The sequence below is a fragment of the Triticum aestivum genome, chromosome 6D (assembly GCF_018294505.1).
Source record: "Triticum aestivum cultivar Chinese Spring chromosome 6D, IWGSC CS RefSeq v2.1, whole genome shotgun sequence".
Classification (NCBI taxonomy): domain Eukaryota; kingdom Viridiplantae; phylum Streptophyta; class Magnoliopsida; order Poales; family Poaceae; genus Triticum; species Triticum aestivum.
The window spans coordinates 330,197,489-330,216,018 of NC_057811.1; the positions used below are offsets into that span (position 1 = coordinate 330,197,489).

At 46.2% G+C, this 18,530-nt stretch overlaps 1 protein-coding gene across 1 annotated transcript in view; it reads left to right on the forward strand.

The window, feature by feature from the left end:
• LOC123144929 (uncharacterized) overlaps nt 1-18,209 on the forward strand; it is a 24,834-nt gene extending 6,625 nt beyond the window's left edge. Inside the window, exon 4 of the mRNA XM_044564201.1 lies at nt 17,764-18,209. Within this exon, the coding sequence (XP_044420136.1) occupies nt 17,764-17,906 (143 nt within the window). The 3' untranslated portion in view covers nt 17,907-18,209. The remainder of the gene's footprint in view (nt 1-17,763) is intronic.
• Nucleotides 18,210-18,530: the final 321 nt, after the last annotated feature.

The window sequence follows — 18,530 nt, forward strand, 5'->3', positions numbered from 1 at the left end:
AAGATGGAAGGGATTTCCTTCTTAATTCTTGCTTGATTAGATTGATACATTTCCTCTCTTTATATAAAGAGGTTTACTTGACTCCCAAGTAAGGCTTACTTGACCCCTAAGCAAGCGACCCTTATCTCTAATTAATCCTAAGACTAACGGGCTATACCGCCAGCCCAGGCCCATTAGGCCCATTACGTACTCTAACACTACACCCCACCTGGACATGCAGCTTGTCCTGATGGGCCTTTATATGAAGAGAGAAAATGTATCAATCTAATCAAGCAAGAATTAAGAAGGAAATCCCTTCCATCTTGCCCGGCCGTGGGCAAAAGGCCCCCGGCCGGCCCTCTCGCGCCCTCCTTCTAGCAGCGCCATAACAAATGCTCTTGCACATTACAGTCCTCTCGAATGGCAGGATGGCTAGTGGGTTCTCCTAGCAGCTAAAGTGGTCAAAACGTGCACACACTTGATGGAGCACTCGGTAGTCGGCACTACAACAAAACAACAACAAAACATATCCCTAATTTAGAGAATTGGTAGAAGTAGCAAATGAAATAAATGCCTCCATATCCTAGTGTGAGTACTAGTAACCAATCTTGTGTCGACGGAACTATTGGTATCACAACCAGTGGCAGAGCCAGGCCGGTATGAAGCTTCAGGGTCTTTGAGCACTGTAGCTACAGTAGTATAGCCTAGGTGCTACTACCCAAGCATGACCTGGGCCGTGGCGTGCCCCTGTCCTGTCTCTGCCCCTGATCACAAGCACATGATGGAATGCTAATTCGCAAGTCAACCAACCAGCGTTGATGACAATGTCGAGCTCCATTGAAGTTGTCGAGGAGTACCATAGAAGATGATGCTTTCAAGGATAGGAAATGTCACTGGACAGGGTGAAGCGCAACAAAAAAGGTCAGGGTGGTACAAGCACTATCACATGATTGGCTGATTGCAAGGAGAATTTGGGGTGGGAGAGACATAGCCTATGAATAAAGGACGTGTTAAAGATATAATTTTACTCCTGCTGCTGGATAGTTCGCTGGGATTTGTGGTTTGAGTCAAGGATTCCGATTCCAGTGTTAGCCGTACACTTAAATTTACGGAATCCGATTACAGTTCCTCAATTCCAGCTCCAATACCTGGTAGCCAAACAAGGTGTCAATTATTTGTCATTGGCCGCATTGGCTAGAGGAGATTCAAGTTACCAATAGACCATAGTTACTTGATTCACTCGGATGAGCTTTGAACCCTGACCCCGATCGATTAATCTAGATCAGGGTTCGAGATCGCTCAGATTGGTCCGAGTCTGCACCTCGAGTCGTTGATCTGCTAACAGAAAAATGAAATCGTTCTCCCCCGATGCTAGGACCATCTGTGTGAGAACAGTGATGCTGGCCAAGATCCAGTTGGCCGGCCAGTCATTGTCATGCAACAATAGCTCCTCCTGCTCATTGCGGATACATGCACAGAGGACAGGCTCCTCTCCATCTATCAGGAGTATGAGCAGGAGGGGACCATAGGAGAGAGTAATGTTGGGAGGCAGTGGCATCATCCGGCAGAGGGAAGCTAGCAGAAGGGAGTGTGGAGCAGCAGTGTCGTCCTTCCCTCGAGGTGATTGCCTGGACGAGTAGGGGGGAGGGGGGTAGAAGCAGGCCAAGCGGGAGGCCTATTTGGGTTGATGGGCCAACCAACATAATTTTTCCTTTTCCCGTTTGTGTTGCGGGATTTTCTGTGGCCATTTGCTTCTGAAGTTTATTGAATAATGGGTTTGCGAACCGGAGATGTATACTCATTGTTGAGGAAATCGTTAACTGGTAGCTGCTCGGTCGGCTGGCGAGTAGGGGATTAATAGGCTAATCGGCAAGTTAATCGGCCCTTTAATCAATTAATGGATGATTTATCGGTTTATTGGCTACTCGGTGACCCTACGAGTAGGGATTAATCGGCAAGTTAACTGGTTAATCGGACGAATTCTTAAACAGGGTGTATACTCCTGTAACACCCTAAAAATTAGGGTGGTTTGATTTTTGTGCTATTATTAATTTTTGACTTTCGTCCAAACTTTTTCTTCTGAACTTTGTTATGAAAGTCCCTCACCCTAGCTTACAGCTGGATCACTGCACAACCAAGACCAACTAAGCTCAAATCCCAGTCATATGGAATTTGAAACCCTAGCTCTGAATTGACACAAAGGAAATTTCACTTTCTTTGTTGAGCCAGTTTTTTTTTTAACTTGGAAGACTGCAGGGCTTACACCCCACATCATTTTATTAGAAAAGAACCAAACAGATACAAAACAAGGTTCCTCAAGGGGAGGAACAAACAAAAAGAAAAGCTATACAAGAAAGGCTAAAGTAATCTAAAGAGAAAGAAAAAGCACTAAAATCTACAACTAGAAAAGAATGAATATACATCCGTGGTGGCCCTCAAGGAGGCAAGAAATCAATCCACTTGAGTAGAGCTTCCTTGTATCTGGTCTTGATCCGGTGTGAAAGGAGAGTAATATCATGAATAAACCCATTCCTCCACTGCCTAAAAGATGGGTTGACATGCCTAAAAGCCCTGTCATTCCGAACTTTCCAAATGTTCCACCATGCAAGAAAAACCACTTCTGAGAAAAAAGGCTTATTAAACTCCTTGGCATGTAAGGCAATTTGCACCATATCATTGCTATCCAACCAGGAAACTTGCAGATAGTTCCAGATTCTCATACTGAAGTTACATTGGAAGAAAAGATGGTTCCTATCCTCAAGCACTCCAGTCGGGCACATGACACAACTAGGTCCATCATCAATTTTCCAATGTCGTCGTTGAATCATATCCTTGGTGTTAACTCTGTCCATAATTACCAGCCAGGCAAACATTTTAATTGTCATGGTACAGCAACTCTTCCAAACCCAGCTCAGAATAGGATTGGCAGGAACTGGCTGGTGAACAAAATCATAGTACTTCTTTGCTGAGTATTCAGACTTTTTCCCATGCCTCCAAGCCCAGATATCATCACAACCATTGTCCAAGGAAGTCACAGCTAACATGCTTGATAACTGATTGAACTCCTTAAAAGCCATCTCAGACAGTGGTAGAGAAAACATTTGCTGCAAATTTCCTGCCTGTACCACTTCCATGATAGAGATTTTTCTGCAGGCAAAACGAGAATAGCCTTGGAAACCTTTCTTGAAGAGGAATGCAAGACTGGTCAATCTCCCAACGATCAGACCAAAATAGTACAGAATCCCCTCTGCCAACAGTGACAGAGGTAACCGCCCTAAACTTGTCCATTAATTTGCAAATGTCCCTCCACCAGAAGGAGCCACAAAGAGTAGTGTCATGAGGAACTCTCTGAAAGTAGTATGAATCCCACACCAAACGAACCCATGGCACATCTGCTTTATTATAGAATTTATTCAGATACTTAAGAAGCAGAGCATCATTCTGCAGTCCCAGATTCAAAATTCCAAGACCCCCCTTCAGCTTAGGCCTGCAGACCAGAGGCCAAGCAGCCAAAGAGTGCCCCTTCTCCTGACCATATTTCCTCCACAGGCACTGTCTCTGAATTCTTTCTAACTGCTTTAGGATACCTTGTGGTAAAGATAGACTACAAAGGAAAAATATAGGCAATGGGATCACAGAATTTACCAGTTGTAACCTACTGCCTTGTGGTAGAAACCAAGAGCTTGCAGTTAGCCTTCTTTCCATGCAGTCTACTAAAGGTAGCAGATCAACAATTTTGGGCCTAGTGGTTCCAACAGGAAGTCCCAAATATGTGAAGGGCATTGAACCTAGCTGGCAACTAAACTGGGCAACAAGTGCAGAGGCAACAGAGGCTTCCACATTGATTGGGTACATTGAAGACTTATGGAAGTTAATTTGCAGTCCAGTTGCCAAAGAAAAAGAATTCAAAACTGATTTGAGGACCTCCAACTGAGCTGAGTTAGCAGTCACAAACAGCAAAGTATCATCAGCATACTGTACCACTGGATAATCAGGATCATGTGTTGGCAATGGCAAGGTTAGCAGGCCCTTACACAAAAGATCATTAATCATAGTCTGCAAAAGATCAGCAGCAATCACAAAGAGCAAAGGAGAGATAGGATCTCCTTGCTTTACACCACATTTGCACTTGAAATCTTTTCCAGGTACACCATTTAACAAGATAGAGGAGGTTGCAGATGATAATAGCTGTTGAACCCAGGTGATCCATTTGCTATCAAAACCTTTTGCCACAAGAATTTTTAAAATTGCCTCATGCTGAATAGAGTCAAAAGCTTTTTCAAAGTCAGGCTTGAGCAATATGATTGGCTTCTTTGAATGGTTGCATTGATGAATATACTCAAAAGTCCAAGCAATACAATCTTGAATTGTTCTTGATTTAACAAAGCCATACTGATTCTTATGAACATAGTTGGTGATTTCATCTTGAAACCTATTGGCTGCCAGTTTAGTAAGAAATTTCAGTCCCACACTGGTCAAAGAGATTGGCCTAAAATCTCCTACAACCTCAGGTGTTTGTTTTTTTGGAATTAAAGTAATGAAAGCTTCATTGAGATTCTCCAAATGAGCAGTTCCTGCATGAAATTCCCTCACCAGCCTAATAAAATCACTGGATATGATAGGCTAGCATTTCTTCATAAAAAGGCCATTAAAACCATCTGGCCCTGGAGCCTTATCAATGGGCAGTTCTTTTATGACCTTTTCAATTTCTTGCACCTCAAAAGGTTTTGTGAGCACCTCAAGTCCCTGCACTTTTGGGATAAGTGAAAGAATGTCATTGCCCAACAAAATTGGCTTAACAGTTCCCATTCTGCCCTTGAAAGATTCCAAAAATTCCTTAGCCATTTCCCCATGATCTGAAGAAACTGTTCCATCAGATAGTTGCAGCCTAGCAATAGAATTCTTCCTATACCTCTCAGTTGCCATGGCCTGGAAGAATTTTGAATTTTCTTCTCCCACCTTGATATATCTGATAGTGCACCTTTTCCTCCAGTATAAAAATTGTAAGTGTAAAAGGTGCTCATGATGCATCTTAACTATCTTCCTGAAGTTGTATTCAGGTCTGGATAGAGGCCTCCAATCCTCCAAATCATCCAACCACAGAATTACCCAATTGCACTTCTCAATCAATGGTTTGATATGAGACAGCCCCTTCTGCCATTTCTTGAGTGCAAATCTCAAGGATTTCAATTTGTCCATAATAACTGCAGATATATGAGTCTTATGTGAAGGTTTGTTCCAAACCTCATGCACACAGTCCATGAACCCAGGTTGATGCATCCAATAGTTTTCAAATCTGAAGATATGAGCTTTTGGGATTGAGGTGCAGATAGATATTACACAAGGAACATGATCAGAAGCAGTTTTAGCAAGAGGTGCAACTTGTGTCATGGGATACTGATTTATCCAACTGGCGGAAGTAAAAAACCAGTCCAATTGCTCAAGAAGTGGAACATCCTGCATGTTTGACCAGGTGAATCTTCTACTCCCTCTGTTCCTAAATATAAGTCCTTTTAGAGGTTTCACTATAAAGACTACATTCGGATGTATATAGACATTTTTTAGAGTATAGGTTCACTTATTTTGCTCCGTATGTAGTCTATAGTGGAATCTCTAGAAAGACTTATATTTAGGAACGGAGGGAGTACCTTCTAAAGGAAGTTCCAGCAGACCTAAGTGACCAATGATCTCATTAAAGATGAAAATGTCATTAACATCTCCACCAGGAAGATTACGATTATCCATGGACCTAATGAAATTAAAATCTCCCAATAACAACCATTTTTGCTCAGGTTCCACCTGAAGATTGTACAGCCAGTTAACAAACTCATCCCTCATTATACCCTGACAAGGCCCATAAACATTTACTAAAAACCACTGATCACTATTATGCACCGAGGTGAAACTGATGACAATACCAAAAGGCTTTACTTAATTAAAGTACCCGTAAAAACATCTGAACGCCACACTGTCAGAATACCTCCCGAGGCTCCTCTCGAGGGAGATTCAATGAACTGATCAAAACCCACAGGGCAAATGCTCTTAATTAATGAACGAGGACAATCTGATAACTTAGTTTCTTGCAAACAAGCAACCGCACACTGACTTTTAGTAATTTTCTCTGTAACAGAACGCTGTCGTGTTTCAGAGTTCAGACCACGAACATTCCAACAAAGCACCTTCCAATTACGCATAGACATTTGATTCATGGAATAACCAAAAGCAAAAGTAGCAAAAACAGCATGACATACAATGCCATACATCCCATGTCATAAGAAACAAAATTCATCCAGTTCTGACCACACTGCATAGAGTTTAGCACGACATAAAAGACAGCAAATTTAACAGGCTCGCTACACCTAGATAAAGTTTTAAACTGCAACATTTAAACACCGCTGGAGGAGTCGTCCTTGGGATTAGCCATAAGCTTATCCTTGGACAGCAGGTTGGGGTCGATCTCCAGCTCCGCTCCAATTGTTTGCAGCACGTTGAGAGGTGTGGATGGAGGAACAACTTCAGACTTGCCATTATCGCCAGCGTCGTCAGGATTGGGCTGGGCCTTCAGTTCAATGGGCTTGGACCGGGGACGCCTTTTAGTGGGCTGGAGGGAAAGTTGTTCAAAACTCACAGGCTTAAACCCATCCAGTTTTGCCGCGCTTCTTGTACATCTCCATACAGAAGTATCCACTAACGGGGCAACGGTCTTCCTTCTTCTTGTCTGTTTCTTTTCATTGGCCTGCGAGTCAGCAGAAAAAACCACAGAAGAGGAAAAAGAGTTCTCCTCCATGCTACTAGACACAACATCTTCAGGAAACACCTCTTCAGACACAGCATCATCATTAGCACTGAGAACCTCCTCAGGTGAACCTCCGAAAAGAGCTCTGGCAACTGGGCGTTTAGCCACAATAGATTTCCTTAGAGTCAGATTGCTGGGCAAGCTTGGCACCAATAAAGACATCTTCTGAGAATCATCAAAAGCAATGGTCCACGTGCGCTTGGAGTATGTCACTGTTCCAAGTGGCTTAAAGAAGATAGGTCTAGGCACTTCCTTGACAGCAAATTCAGGCAGCAGATTTTCAAAAGATCTCTTCCAGATCATCTCAGGAGGAAGCGGTGGCCTAGCCACAATCCTCGCCATGCCAATGAAGATCTGATGCTGATGAATGACAGGAGGTTGATATGGTACAATTGCCAAAGGGTTTTCCAAAACAGCCGGCTGCACATTGTCCTGTAACTGTTGCTCAAGCTGAAACTGATGTTGCTCATCAAACTGAACTTCCACATGCTGTTCCACAGACCCAGAGCCCTCTGGCTGATCAATGACAATAGAAACCTGGTCCTGCTCCGGCACTGCAGGCTGTGGTGGCTGCTGAAGGTCATCCTCATTGTCTCCCCAGTTTGCATTTCCCCATCCTGCATCCCCGATGTTATTTTCTGGAGGCGGTGGAGGGGCCACTGGCGCATCGTTCCATCCCAGCATTGGATATGGCGGAAGAACAAACAACAGATTGTCTTGCAGCAGGTTTCCAGGTAATGGGTGAGGATTACCATCCAGAGGCATTGGATCTTCATCGTTTGGCATCTGGTCAGCGAAGTCAGCACCTAGCACATAGCAAGCCGCTATCCAAGAAACCTGAGCTCCTCCCCATTATGCATAATCTCCAAAGACCACATCACGTGGCACCCGTGGTGTGTCCGGAAAACTAGCCTCCACTAGAGGAGTACGAACCAAATATGGATCCTCACTATCCCAAGAGTGAAATTTCCCAAAAGTGCCTACCGCCTGTGGTATGAACTCCGTATTGCGATAATCAAGAGGAATACCAATGAACATAAGCCAACCCTTACGGAAACCATGACTCCCCTTAAAGTTCTCTCCCTCATCATGCTTCATAAATCTAACAAAACGATCATCACCCAGAGGAAATGGGGCATGCTGAATCAACGTATATCTGACAGATGGATCCCTGACTTGAAATAACCCAACCCCATGGAACCAAGGCTGAGCGGAGCGAACCAGAGTACCTTTGTTTTGAAAGAACCGAACAATCTCTTCCCTGACCGGCCCGAGCGGTCCCTCCGGAGCAGGCATGACCTCAACGACCATGTAATCTTCATGGCGGCGAGGAGGACGAGCCGCAGGCGTGAAGAAGGTGCGTGGAAGACGTCTGTCCCCGCCATCAATGATGTGATGGCCTGCCGACACAAAGCGCTGTGGATCAAGCTCAAAGTTCGCCATGGCCGGCCGCAACGGGGAGGGGATGGGGTTTTCTTTGGGAGGAAGAGGGGGGGATTGGCGCAATGTGGGCGGCGATGATATGACTGGGCAAGCTATCCCAATAACTCCGGCACCCTTCCCCTGATCGGCAGGGTTTTCCGATATACTCGTGCTTTGTTGCAGAGAAATTGGTCTCCAAACCAATCCATTGGTGCGCGCGAAATCATTACAATCCTTGCTAGAGTGACCCGTGCGGGAGCAAGCCGAGCAGACCGCTCGCATTCCACAAGAGGCTGCAAGGTGGCCCCTCTGAGAACATAGGGTACAGGTTAAAACACGGTCCACCATGTCATCGACCATGGCTTCAAATTGTTGTGCAGCTTCTTGCGTGGTGGGTATTTCCTGCGGGAGGGCCGCTGGGCTTGGGTCAATAGGTGCATCCAGCCTATCAGAAACTGGGGTATTCTGAGACGAGGCAGGCCCAACAGCAACAGAACCAGAAATTGGCCCAACAGAAAAATCCTAAGACACTGGGCCAGCCTGGTGTGCATCCGAAAGAGATGGGCCAGATCCCAAGCTACCATTTTGAACTGGAGAAATTCCCACTTCCGCAAATCGTGCAGATAGATTACCAGAAACCACGGGCTGCGGATCCACAGGTACCAGATCAAGTGTGGGCGACGTGGTCGACCGGTGCAACTCCAGCAACGGGTCGACTGTACCAAACACGATAGGTGGGCGAGCCACCGTCCAATGCAAGTCAGGAGGGGGCGGTTGTCGAATAACAACGCGCTCATGAGCAGATAGATCATATCCCCCATCCATGATAGTATCAATGCAGTTTTGAGAAGCAGGATATCTGTAACCTTTGCAAGCAGAATAATGTTCAAACGTGGCAAAAGATAATTTCTTCCGAACAGTGCTAGCTGACTTAAGAGAAGATCTAACCGGAGGCTTATGCATGGCCAATAAATCTAAAGAAGATCTACGTTTGGTAGGACTAATCAAAATCCACTCAGCATCACATTCCTTACGCCAGATCTTAAGTTCCCGAACCCAATTAGGCCCTCCATTGCCCCAAAGATTGAAATAACATTTAAACAGATCGCAAGAAAATGAACGCAGATCCATAATAATAAAGCCAACTTGCTTGCATGAGACTTGGAAAGAAAAAACCTTGTCCTTGACATGAAGAACCCGAAGATCGATGGCCGATCCACCAATCGCAGCTTCCAGAGCTGCCGCCACAGAATCCTCCGACAACCGGAAAGCATGGCGGCTAAAGGACACAATCAATGTGAAAGCTCTCCTTCGTCCCATCGGATGGATGGTTTGACCAGTAGATCTGAAAACCTCATCAGAGAAAACCCTACCCTTGGAGAAATCCAAGACAAGGGTAGATCCACCAAAGGAACCCATAGAAGATGGGTATTGCCTTGATCCAGAAGAGACGCCGGAGATGATGATCGGAAGGGATCCACAGATCAGTGGTGGAGGATGGAGATCGCCGGTGGTGAGGTCAGCGCCGTGGTGGGAGGTGGGAGCGCCATTTGAGCCAGTTTACCCCAAGGTTTGAAAAGACTCTCCAATTCCTATGGATCAAAGGAGTGAACCAATATTGCCATGCCAAAAGCAGTATTTATTTTCTAGAGACAATTCAAGTTTTTGCCAGTTGGGGAAATAAATCCAGAAAAATATTTAGGCACCTTCGGAAAGAATGAAATTAATTGGAGATGATCTTTGTGCCTATAGTAGACCCTGGTAAAAATATTGGCTCAATTAGGGCAAGACGAGGTCTTGCCTTAATTGGTAAAGCCATGCTCTTGGTTTCTGTTATAAAGGAACTACCATTTTGGTAGCTTTGAAAATTCCCAAATAATTTGGGCAGCACCTAGTAGTGACACATGACCAAAATACACCACACACTTGGCCATTCTCAGCCACACCAAAGCACAGGGCAAGGGGCAAGTTTTTGCCCTAACTATAAGGTTGTGAAGGAAGTGTTAGCTAGGCAAATCTTCGGAGGCTGAGTCTTGGAGGAAATAGTCACCCTAGCACCACAATATTCTCTCCAAAATTTCACAACTTGCTTCACAGTAGATCACACAGAAACCAACACACCAACACAAACACCTTGCTGCCCAAATGGAAAGGATGAAGGATTCCAGCACTAATTCATCCTGGGACAACTTAGAGCACACACCCACACTCACTGAACACTAACAGACCCCCTAGACATAGTTTGGCCCCCTGTGGCCCACTGGTGACAACAGGCAGAGCATGCCAAACTCGTGCTCTGGCTAGATCCAGTGCACCCCCTCGCCGTCCAGCTGCCATGGCCATGCGTTTGATGTCCAACGCCCTCCCTAGGCCCCCTTGACCTTCTAGAAGACTTGGCGTGAAGGCAAGCCCCCACCATCGCCGGCGGCCCCGTCGCCCGGACCACCCAGCTGCCCACTTGACCCTCTGGATTGGCCGGACGCGTCGTCCAGGCCCCCCTTACGTGTAGCGCACCTAGGCGCCTACCAAACCGCGTCGTGACGCCGCCCGTGGCCGCAGAGCTGGCCAAGCGCCACCCTGGACCCCGATAAACCAGCTGCCATTGCCGCTGTGGTGTCCAAGCCCTCGGCCAACTATAAATAGAGCCCTCCATGGCCCTCTTGACTCGCACCTCATTCCCTCTATTCCCCTAGCACTACCCAAGCCTCGGGTTTGAGCTGCCGGCCATCCTCGCGCTCGAATTCCGTTGGCGTCGCCGCGCACGACCACCACCCCAAGCCACACCCCTAGACCAGCACGAGAGAAATTGAGAGGACGAGGGAGTTCAGAGGAGCAAGAGGAAGCCGGCGCCATCATCGATGGAGCCTAGGAGCGAGAGAAGCATTGGAACCGCCGACGACCGAGGAGCACCGTGGTTTACTTTCGTTGCTTGATGCTAATATACTATCGTACTATCGGTTTGTTGTTGTTGTGTCTTGATTGTCGGTCAAGTTGGATAAAACTGTGAACACGACGGAGGGTAAAGTCATTTTGTCTCGCACACCTCCTCCTTCGTTAACAACATTAAGTCACGGTGCCACAAAATCTTTACCTAATAATAAAGAAAATTGGGTTTCTGGTCGTACGTCGTCAGCAATTTTGCAAAAAAACCCCTCTGTTTCTCACAAATCAACCCGCAGTCCCTGTTTAAGTGAATCTGAGAAAACTATTCATTTTTACAAAAGTAGCCCTATGTTTGTAAGAATTCAGCCCGCGATCCTTTCTTCTATCTTATCCAGACGCTTCCTCAAGCACGGCGGGGCGACGCCCTTCACGACGGCGACAGCTCCGGGTGGGCTCGTGGGCGAGTGTGCTGCAGGAGGCTTCGCGGCGGTCGGCGGACGTGTCGCAACCTGCCTCCATCCCCGGCCTCTTTCGTCATCAGGCCGCGAGATCCCGTGGTCGTGGTCGTGTCGGGAAAAGGTGGAGTGAGGCAGGGGACGGAGATGGCAGCACCAGAGTTAATCTGGCGCGGACGGCAAAGGGCAGCAGCGGCGGGGAGGAAGCAGATGCGCGGCGCGCGGGGGCTCTCTCTCCTCTCTATGTGCTTGTGTGAATGGCAGCTGGCAAATATGTGCGGGGGAGGGAGGCGGCCATGGCGCTGGTAATCAACAAGCCGAGAGGAAGGGAATAGAACGAACGAATTATAACCCTTACACAGGGGAAGAGGGAGCGGCCCGTGAAGAAAACAGATGAAAACCTGCGAAATAGCACAATCGGCGGACGACCCCTTGAATAAACAGGCCGGCTGCCGGTGAAGAAAACAGAGAAGGAATAAGAATAAATAAGGATTGAACGCAGATCGGGGCGTAGCACCTGGAGGGAGCAAGAGCGCAGCGGGTCACGAGCGCGTCGTACTCAATCCAAATCGAGACCAGACCGGTGAGCTTTGAGTAGATCAAGCAGAGAGATAGCAGGGGATTTATTTTAGGCAGAAAGAAGACAAACAAATCCACCGGCTCCTGCGGCAAGCCATTGAAGAGGGGAAAAGAGCTGATCCAAACGGATTATAAGGAGGGGGAATTATTTTTAGAACCTGCAGCACCGAAGAGGGGGACACCAAGAACCATGACACCCATGATGGAGCAGCGGGTAGAGAAGCTAGGCTGCAGACGCCTCCATGCCCCGGCGAGCGCCTCGTGCGCTAGGCTTGCGACCTACTAACTAGCAAGGGGGAGGGAGAGGGAGGGGGAGGAGCGAGAGGCCAGCGGAGGAAGAGAAAAGGAGGAAGCTTGGAGAGACAGGCGGAGAATACGAGGAAGGAGGCCGGGGAAAAACACTACTCTGAGCACTCGGTTCACGCTGGCTCCTACGTCTGTTATTTCTCCGTATGTGGTTATGCTGGCTGCTCGTGGGATATTAAGACTGAAGTGTTCCACAAATATACTCTTTGTTTGCCCATGGCCGCGTACAAGTTTATGTGGGCTAAATTAGGGGGTGCAGAGTAAAGTTTTTTAGGTGTGTGTGCGTCTCTCCAAAGTGCACGTGTTTTTTTTAGAGAAAGAGCCTACATTCTATTTCTTTTAGGCAGCCTACAATTCGTGAAATACTTGTTTGGGGAGTGGAAAGCAAAGTGTGCAAAAAACAAGACAGGAATTATAAGACCATCTACAGCCTGGACCTCTCATACCCGTCCGCGGGTCTTCGGACCAAAAAATGTCACCCAATTGGGTACCCCATTTCTGGTCCAAACACCCGGACTGACGGACACTCTCCATATCCAACCTATATCTAGGGGGCTTTGGAACGTTTGGACGTGCATGCCACGTCAGATTTGGCCACGCTGGCCCATCCGGCCCCACATAAGTTGGATCCTATTAGCACTTCTCCATCTAGCCCATCCGTGTATAATTGTGAACACTGAGCGTGTGTGTTTTTCAAGATAAAGAGAGTTTCAAATTGTTCTTGATTTTCAAAGATATTCGCATTTTTAACAAGTTCATGCTTTTAAAAAATACTCAAAATTTTGAAAAGAATGTTCCGATATTTTTTAAATACATTTAAAATTGTTCACAAAATTATAAAAAAAATCACAATTTTGTTTTAAGAATCATGTGTTCAAAAAGTGTTCGGCTTCAAAACATGTTCTAATTCTAGTAAAATAAATAAAAAAATCAAAAAATATTCAATTTAATAGAAAGGAAAAAAAAGGAATAGTTTGGTTTTCCAAAAAGCAAAAAATAAAACCGATTTACAGATTATTCCATGTACATGCACCACTACTCTTCCATCGGATGAAGGATGTTAGGGTAGCTTCTTCACGTCCACATTCATGCTCCGAAAAGTGATAACAATGTATCCTTATCACCGATGTTTATCAGAACTAGATATGAGAAATGGCGCGTAATGCACACGAATCAAGTTTTGCGTTTTTTTGCCCGTTGCAACGCACGGGCATTTGTACTAGTTGAACTAAATCATGCAACCATATTTGCCTTTATGGGAAGGCCCTAGCCTGGGTTGCAGTTATGTCTCTTATGCGTGTCGCCAAAGAGGGGAGTTCGACGGTCAGTATCTCCTCGACAGGGGAGATTGACGTTCAAAGCTTAGAGGGCCTGGGATGGTTTGAGCGCGAGTTATAAATGGTTGAATCCTAGAGTGGATGAGTTGTGCCACAGGGTGGTCGGGTCCAGTTTCCCTCGTCCCAGGATTACCCTGTGGGATGTCGGTGATACGGTAGGAGGGCCATGTTGTATATCATGTTTGTCCGTGGTATGGGAAAAATCTACAACCTCTGCAGAGTGTTAAAAATCTATTCGAATAGCCGTGTTCGCGGTCAAGGACGAGTTCAGGTTTAATCCACTATTTCATTAATAACAACTAAAGCAAGAGTTCACAAAGGAAGGAGTCGCAGAACAGGAGTTTTGGTAATCTGGGAAAAGTATTTAGTTTTGGTTTGAGACGAAGTGTTTGGCCAATTGGATTTCAATAACTTTAATATAAGGCCACCGGGATTATAAGGGTAACTTGGAAAAGTTTAAGATGAAAGATGTGGCCAATTGGAGTTCGATGACTTTAATGTAAGGCCACGTGGATTGCGATGAGTTGAGTTATGACCACTTGAATTATGTCAAACTTCAATTTAGAAACGATCAAGTTTGAGGAAAGACTTTAGTAATAGTACCTATGGTGTAAGGTCGTATCGTTGTCATAGTAAGTTGGATTGTGAGGACCTGAAAAGGTCACAGTGTTGTCTGACCTGCTCACGAGGAGTCTGTGAGTCAGGGGTAGCCCACAAGGGGCAGTGAGTTGATTGATGGAACAACTCACATGTCTTCACCCCTCACGGAAGGTAAAGGTGTTTTTGCTTTCTAGTGTAGCGGTAAGTTTATTTGTGTGTTTGTCTGGATAATAGTGTTATTTTTTGCTTAAGCTTTGTTACTTGTTTATTTGATTGCTATGTAATTAGCTGTCTTGCAAGTACATTCAATGTACTTACCTGGCCTTGCACGTGGCCAAATTCTGGAGAAGAGGAGTAAGCTAAAGGGTCGCCCCGGCTAGTCCTGTGTGTTGTGAAGCCCAACCAAGCCGCCGACGTATTCAACAGTCTTCCGCTGCCGTTTATTTCTTCCGCTGTCGAATAGCTCTGTCATGGAGTTATATGACTTAAGACTCTTGTAATCGTGTTGTATACTTTGTATTATTAATAAAGTTGTGTTTGGAGCACTATATCGTGAATTTGGTGCGTGTCGGGACCTGTCTTGGGCCGGCACATGCAGACATTTGTCCGACGCATGTCGGGGTGCCTCAGAACATGGTATCAGAGCGCTAGGCTTGCAGTAGGGACGCTAGCTTAGGATGATGTTCCTGCCAACCGACAACAAACCAAGGGGATCCAGTGTCTTATCCTCATCTCTCATGGGTCCTATCAGCTAACAAATGACCATCGTAGGACGTGACCCAAACCTACCCAACCGTCCCAGCGTGACTTTTCCAGTAGGAGAGTGCGTCGAGTGATCCTAGAGCAACCCAGTCCTGCCTATATATAACCCAGTCCTGCCTATATATAATGCCAAGATCCAGAACCACCACCCACTCAAGCCATGTCCAGTTCATCCGAGAAGGTCACCCTGGAAGGTCGCTCTACTGCGAGCGACCAAGTCGGCTTTCTTGTCCTCCTTTGGGACATGATTGCCCGGCTCAAAGAGTGCAGTATCTGCCTCTACTACCTGGTCTACAAGTCGACGCCACACCTCCTCACCCAAATATTTACCGTAGAGGTGTATGTGTGCCCCGGCACATTGAAAGATGGGAAGCCTCTCATCTACCAAGGAGCAACCATTCCCACAGCAAGGCTGGCCATTCAAGCAACTGCCGAAGAAGCTGTCACCAGACTCCGCACCATCTCCCCCAAGCTCGGAGCAATGAGAGGTTACTGCTACTTTCCCCATGCGATAGGTATGGACAAAGAGCTCACCTATCCCCGCCCCTCCAAGGAAGAAGACCCCGCAATTGTCCAGATGATCCGCACATCCACGCCCAAGGAGTACTGCTACACCAGACCTATGCCCAGCTGACAGCCGCAAGCGATGCCACCACCCAAGACCTCCAGGGGCAACCAGGACTCCCCGCAACACTTCACGCGTTACCACAAAAAAAACACTTCACGCGTTACCCGGAGCCTGCAAACCCAGTACCTTCCCCGCAGTTAGTAAGTTTTCTACCTGCATGGAGCGCTGGCAGTCAGGACCCTGCTAGCTCAGAGCCCCATGAACCCCAAGTCGTTGGACCCAGACTTTCGGAAAGGCCCAACTACGGGAAGCACCTCAGTCTGTGCACCCCATGTAAATCCCAGATGGATTAGGCCAACCAGTGGCCCAGGCCTTGGGCAGAGCAAGTGGAAGTTGGAAACGAGCATCTCAGTTGCGCCGTCAACATCAGTTAGGCAGTGAAGCCGCAAGTTCGAAGAGGGCAGTACAGTTAAGGCCTCCTTTGGTTCATAGGATAGGAATGTCATAGGAATAGGAAAATCATAGGAAGTGAGATGACATGTATCTCAATTCCTATAGAGAAAGAGATGTCATTTGATGCATAGGATAGGAATTTTTCCATTGAGTCTTAGCTAATGTTTTTTTTCCTCCAAAATGTGAAGGATTGATTCCTATCCTACATAGGAATAGGAATCCATTCCTACAAACCAGAGGGCTTCAAAGGAAATTTTCCTATACAAATCCTATCCTATAGAAATCCTATGAGATTCCTACAAACCAAAGGAGGCCTAAGTGTGCGTGTAGTAGTAGTTCGTGGTTGGCGTGTCTTTGTTTGTTTTCCTTGTGCTATTTTAATTTTGTGTTTGTTTGCTAGTTGTTTTTGTAGTTTTGTTCATCTGCCTCTCTGTTAAGCAGAAACACTTAGTAGGGCTGGCGGTGAGTGTCTTTGCAAAGTTTTAAAACCCAACAAAACACATACATTACGACAATAAAACACCTTGGAAATTAACACCAAAATGCAAGTCAGTGTAGGTATATGTATACCAGGACTACATATACCCACTAGCACAATTTTTTTAACATAAATTTAATTCACGTGCTACCTTGGCATCCAGCTCACAGCCACATCAACACTACAAGATGCACCAAGTGCTGACACCACGCACACACATCCTTACAGACTTCATTTGGCACGTCGCTAGAACTACACTATGATTTTCAAAAGAAAAACCGCAGGTTTATTTCTACGGAGCCCACTACAGCCACACTAGTTTAAAGTTTAAACTTGTACCCGACACCGGTACCTAGGTCCTCGACTCCTCGTGATCGCTGTCGCCGCCGCCGCCACTACAACCACGCTAGTTTAAACTCGTACCCAACACGATACCTAGTCTTCGTGATCGCCGTCACCGCCGCCACTACACGAGCAGCCGCATCACGACGCTCATCGTGGACCATCGCCCACAGGAGCAACAACGAGCCGATCAACGCCGCCAACATCGCCGCTAGGAGCAGCCGGAACAGCACCAGGATCGCGGCTTCACCAAAAGACCTCGGCTCAAGCTCCTCCATACTGAAGAAATAGTAGAGAGGCATGGTGTGAGGAGGAAGAAGAGAGGAGCCGTGCAGTCGTTTTTACAGCTCGAGCTTGATGTACGGTGGGCGAAGTCCACGACGCTGCTTGCCACTCGATCGCCGGTGTCCATGAGGCAAATCCGCGAGCAGTGCTGCCGAGGTGCTGGCCCGCCATGTGAGTGCTCGCTGTGCCGGCAGCAGTCACACTCCACACTATCGCGGGGCACTCCATGCCCTACGCGCTAGATGCCACAAGTGGATCCAATTTGTAGGATCCGGCGAATTTGAATCGCGACCCGGATGAATCATGAATCTGGTAAGTATGCAACAGACTATTTTTGACCTATTCTTTTTTGTCCTCCGTTATATAAAATCATAACAATCTAAGTTGAGAAATCAAGCCAGAATCCCCTATTGTGCAACTTTCTTCATCTAAATTATTTGGCATGCATAAACATCTCTTCCAGTTTCATATCATGCAAACTTGGCCTGATTTGCTAGCGTTTCTTCCATCTTGGTCAGACAAGGAGCTTGATGTAATCGAGATGGCAGTCTATGGGGATGTCATTCGTCCTGGCAAACAATGTCGCTGCAAGACAGTAGCTGAGATGCTTGGACAGGTGAAATCAAAGAATCAACTGGCTGCTTGCGACTTACCAACATAATGATGCCTCCTAATATGAAGACCATTTAGACCCATGCCCTTCTTTCGGGAAGGGCAATCATTGTCAAACTGCTGATTACATTATATTATTGATCTCCATTAAATTGGTATCATTGTCTTCAGCACAAAAGCACACCTATAGAGCAATCTAAGCTCATAAGTGCAATTATATTGTGCTTATCACTTGTCAGTGATGCCTGTCAGAATCTTGGAATGTGACAATGAACATATTTGACTGTAGAATTATTAACTTGATAACACCACTTATCAAGAGTTGTTTCAAGGTATTGTGTTTGTAGTAATCTATCCTGTTTTGCTGTTGTGTACTCCCTCCGTTCCTAAATATAAGTCTTTTTAAACATTTCAAATGGACTACAACATACAGATGTATGTAGAACGTATTTTAGAGTGTAGATTCACTCATTTTGCTCCGTATGTAGTCACTTGTTGGAATCTCTAAAAAGACTTGTATTTGGGAACGGAGGGAGTAGATGCTAATGGTTTTGGTCTCCTTTATGGATGTTCATAATCCATTGCTCCATTAAAAGTTGCAGCATCGCTCTCAAAGAAAAAAGAGTTGCAGCAACATTTATGTTTTATCTACAATTCAAGTATACTCCCCCCC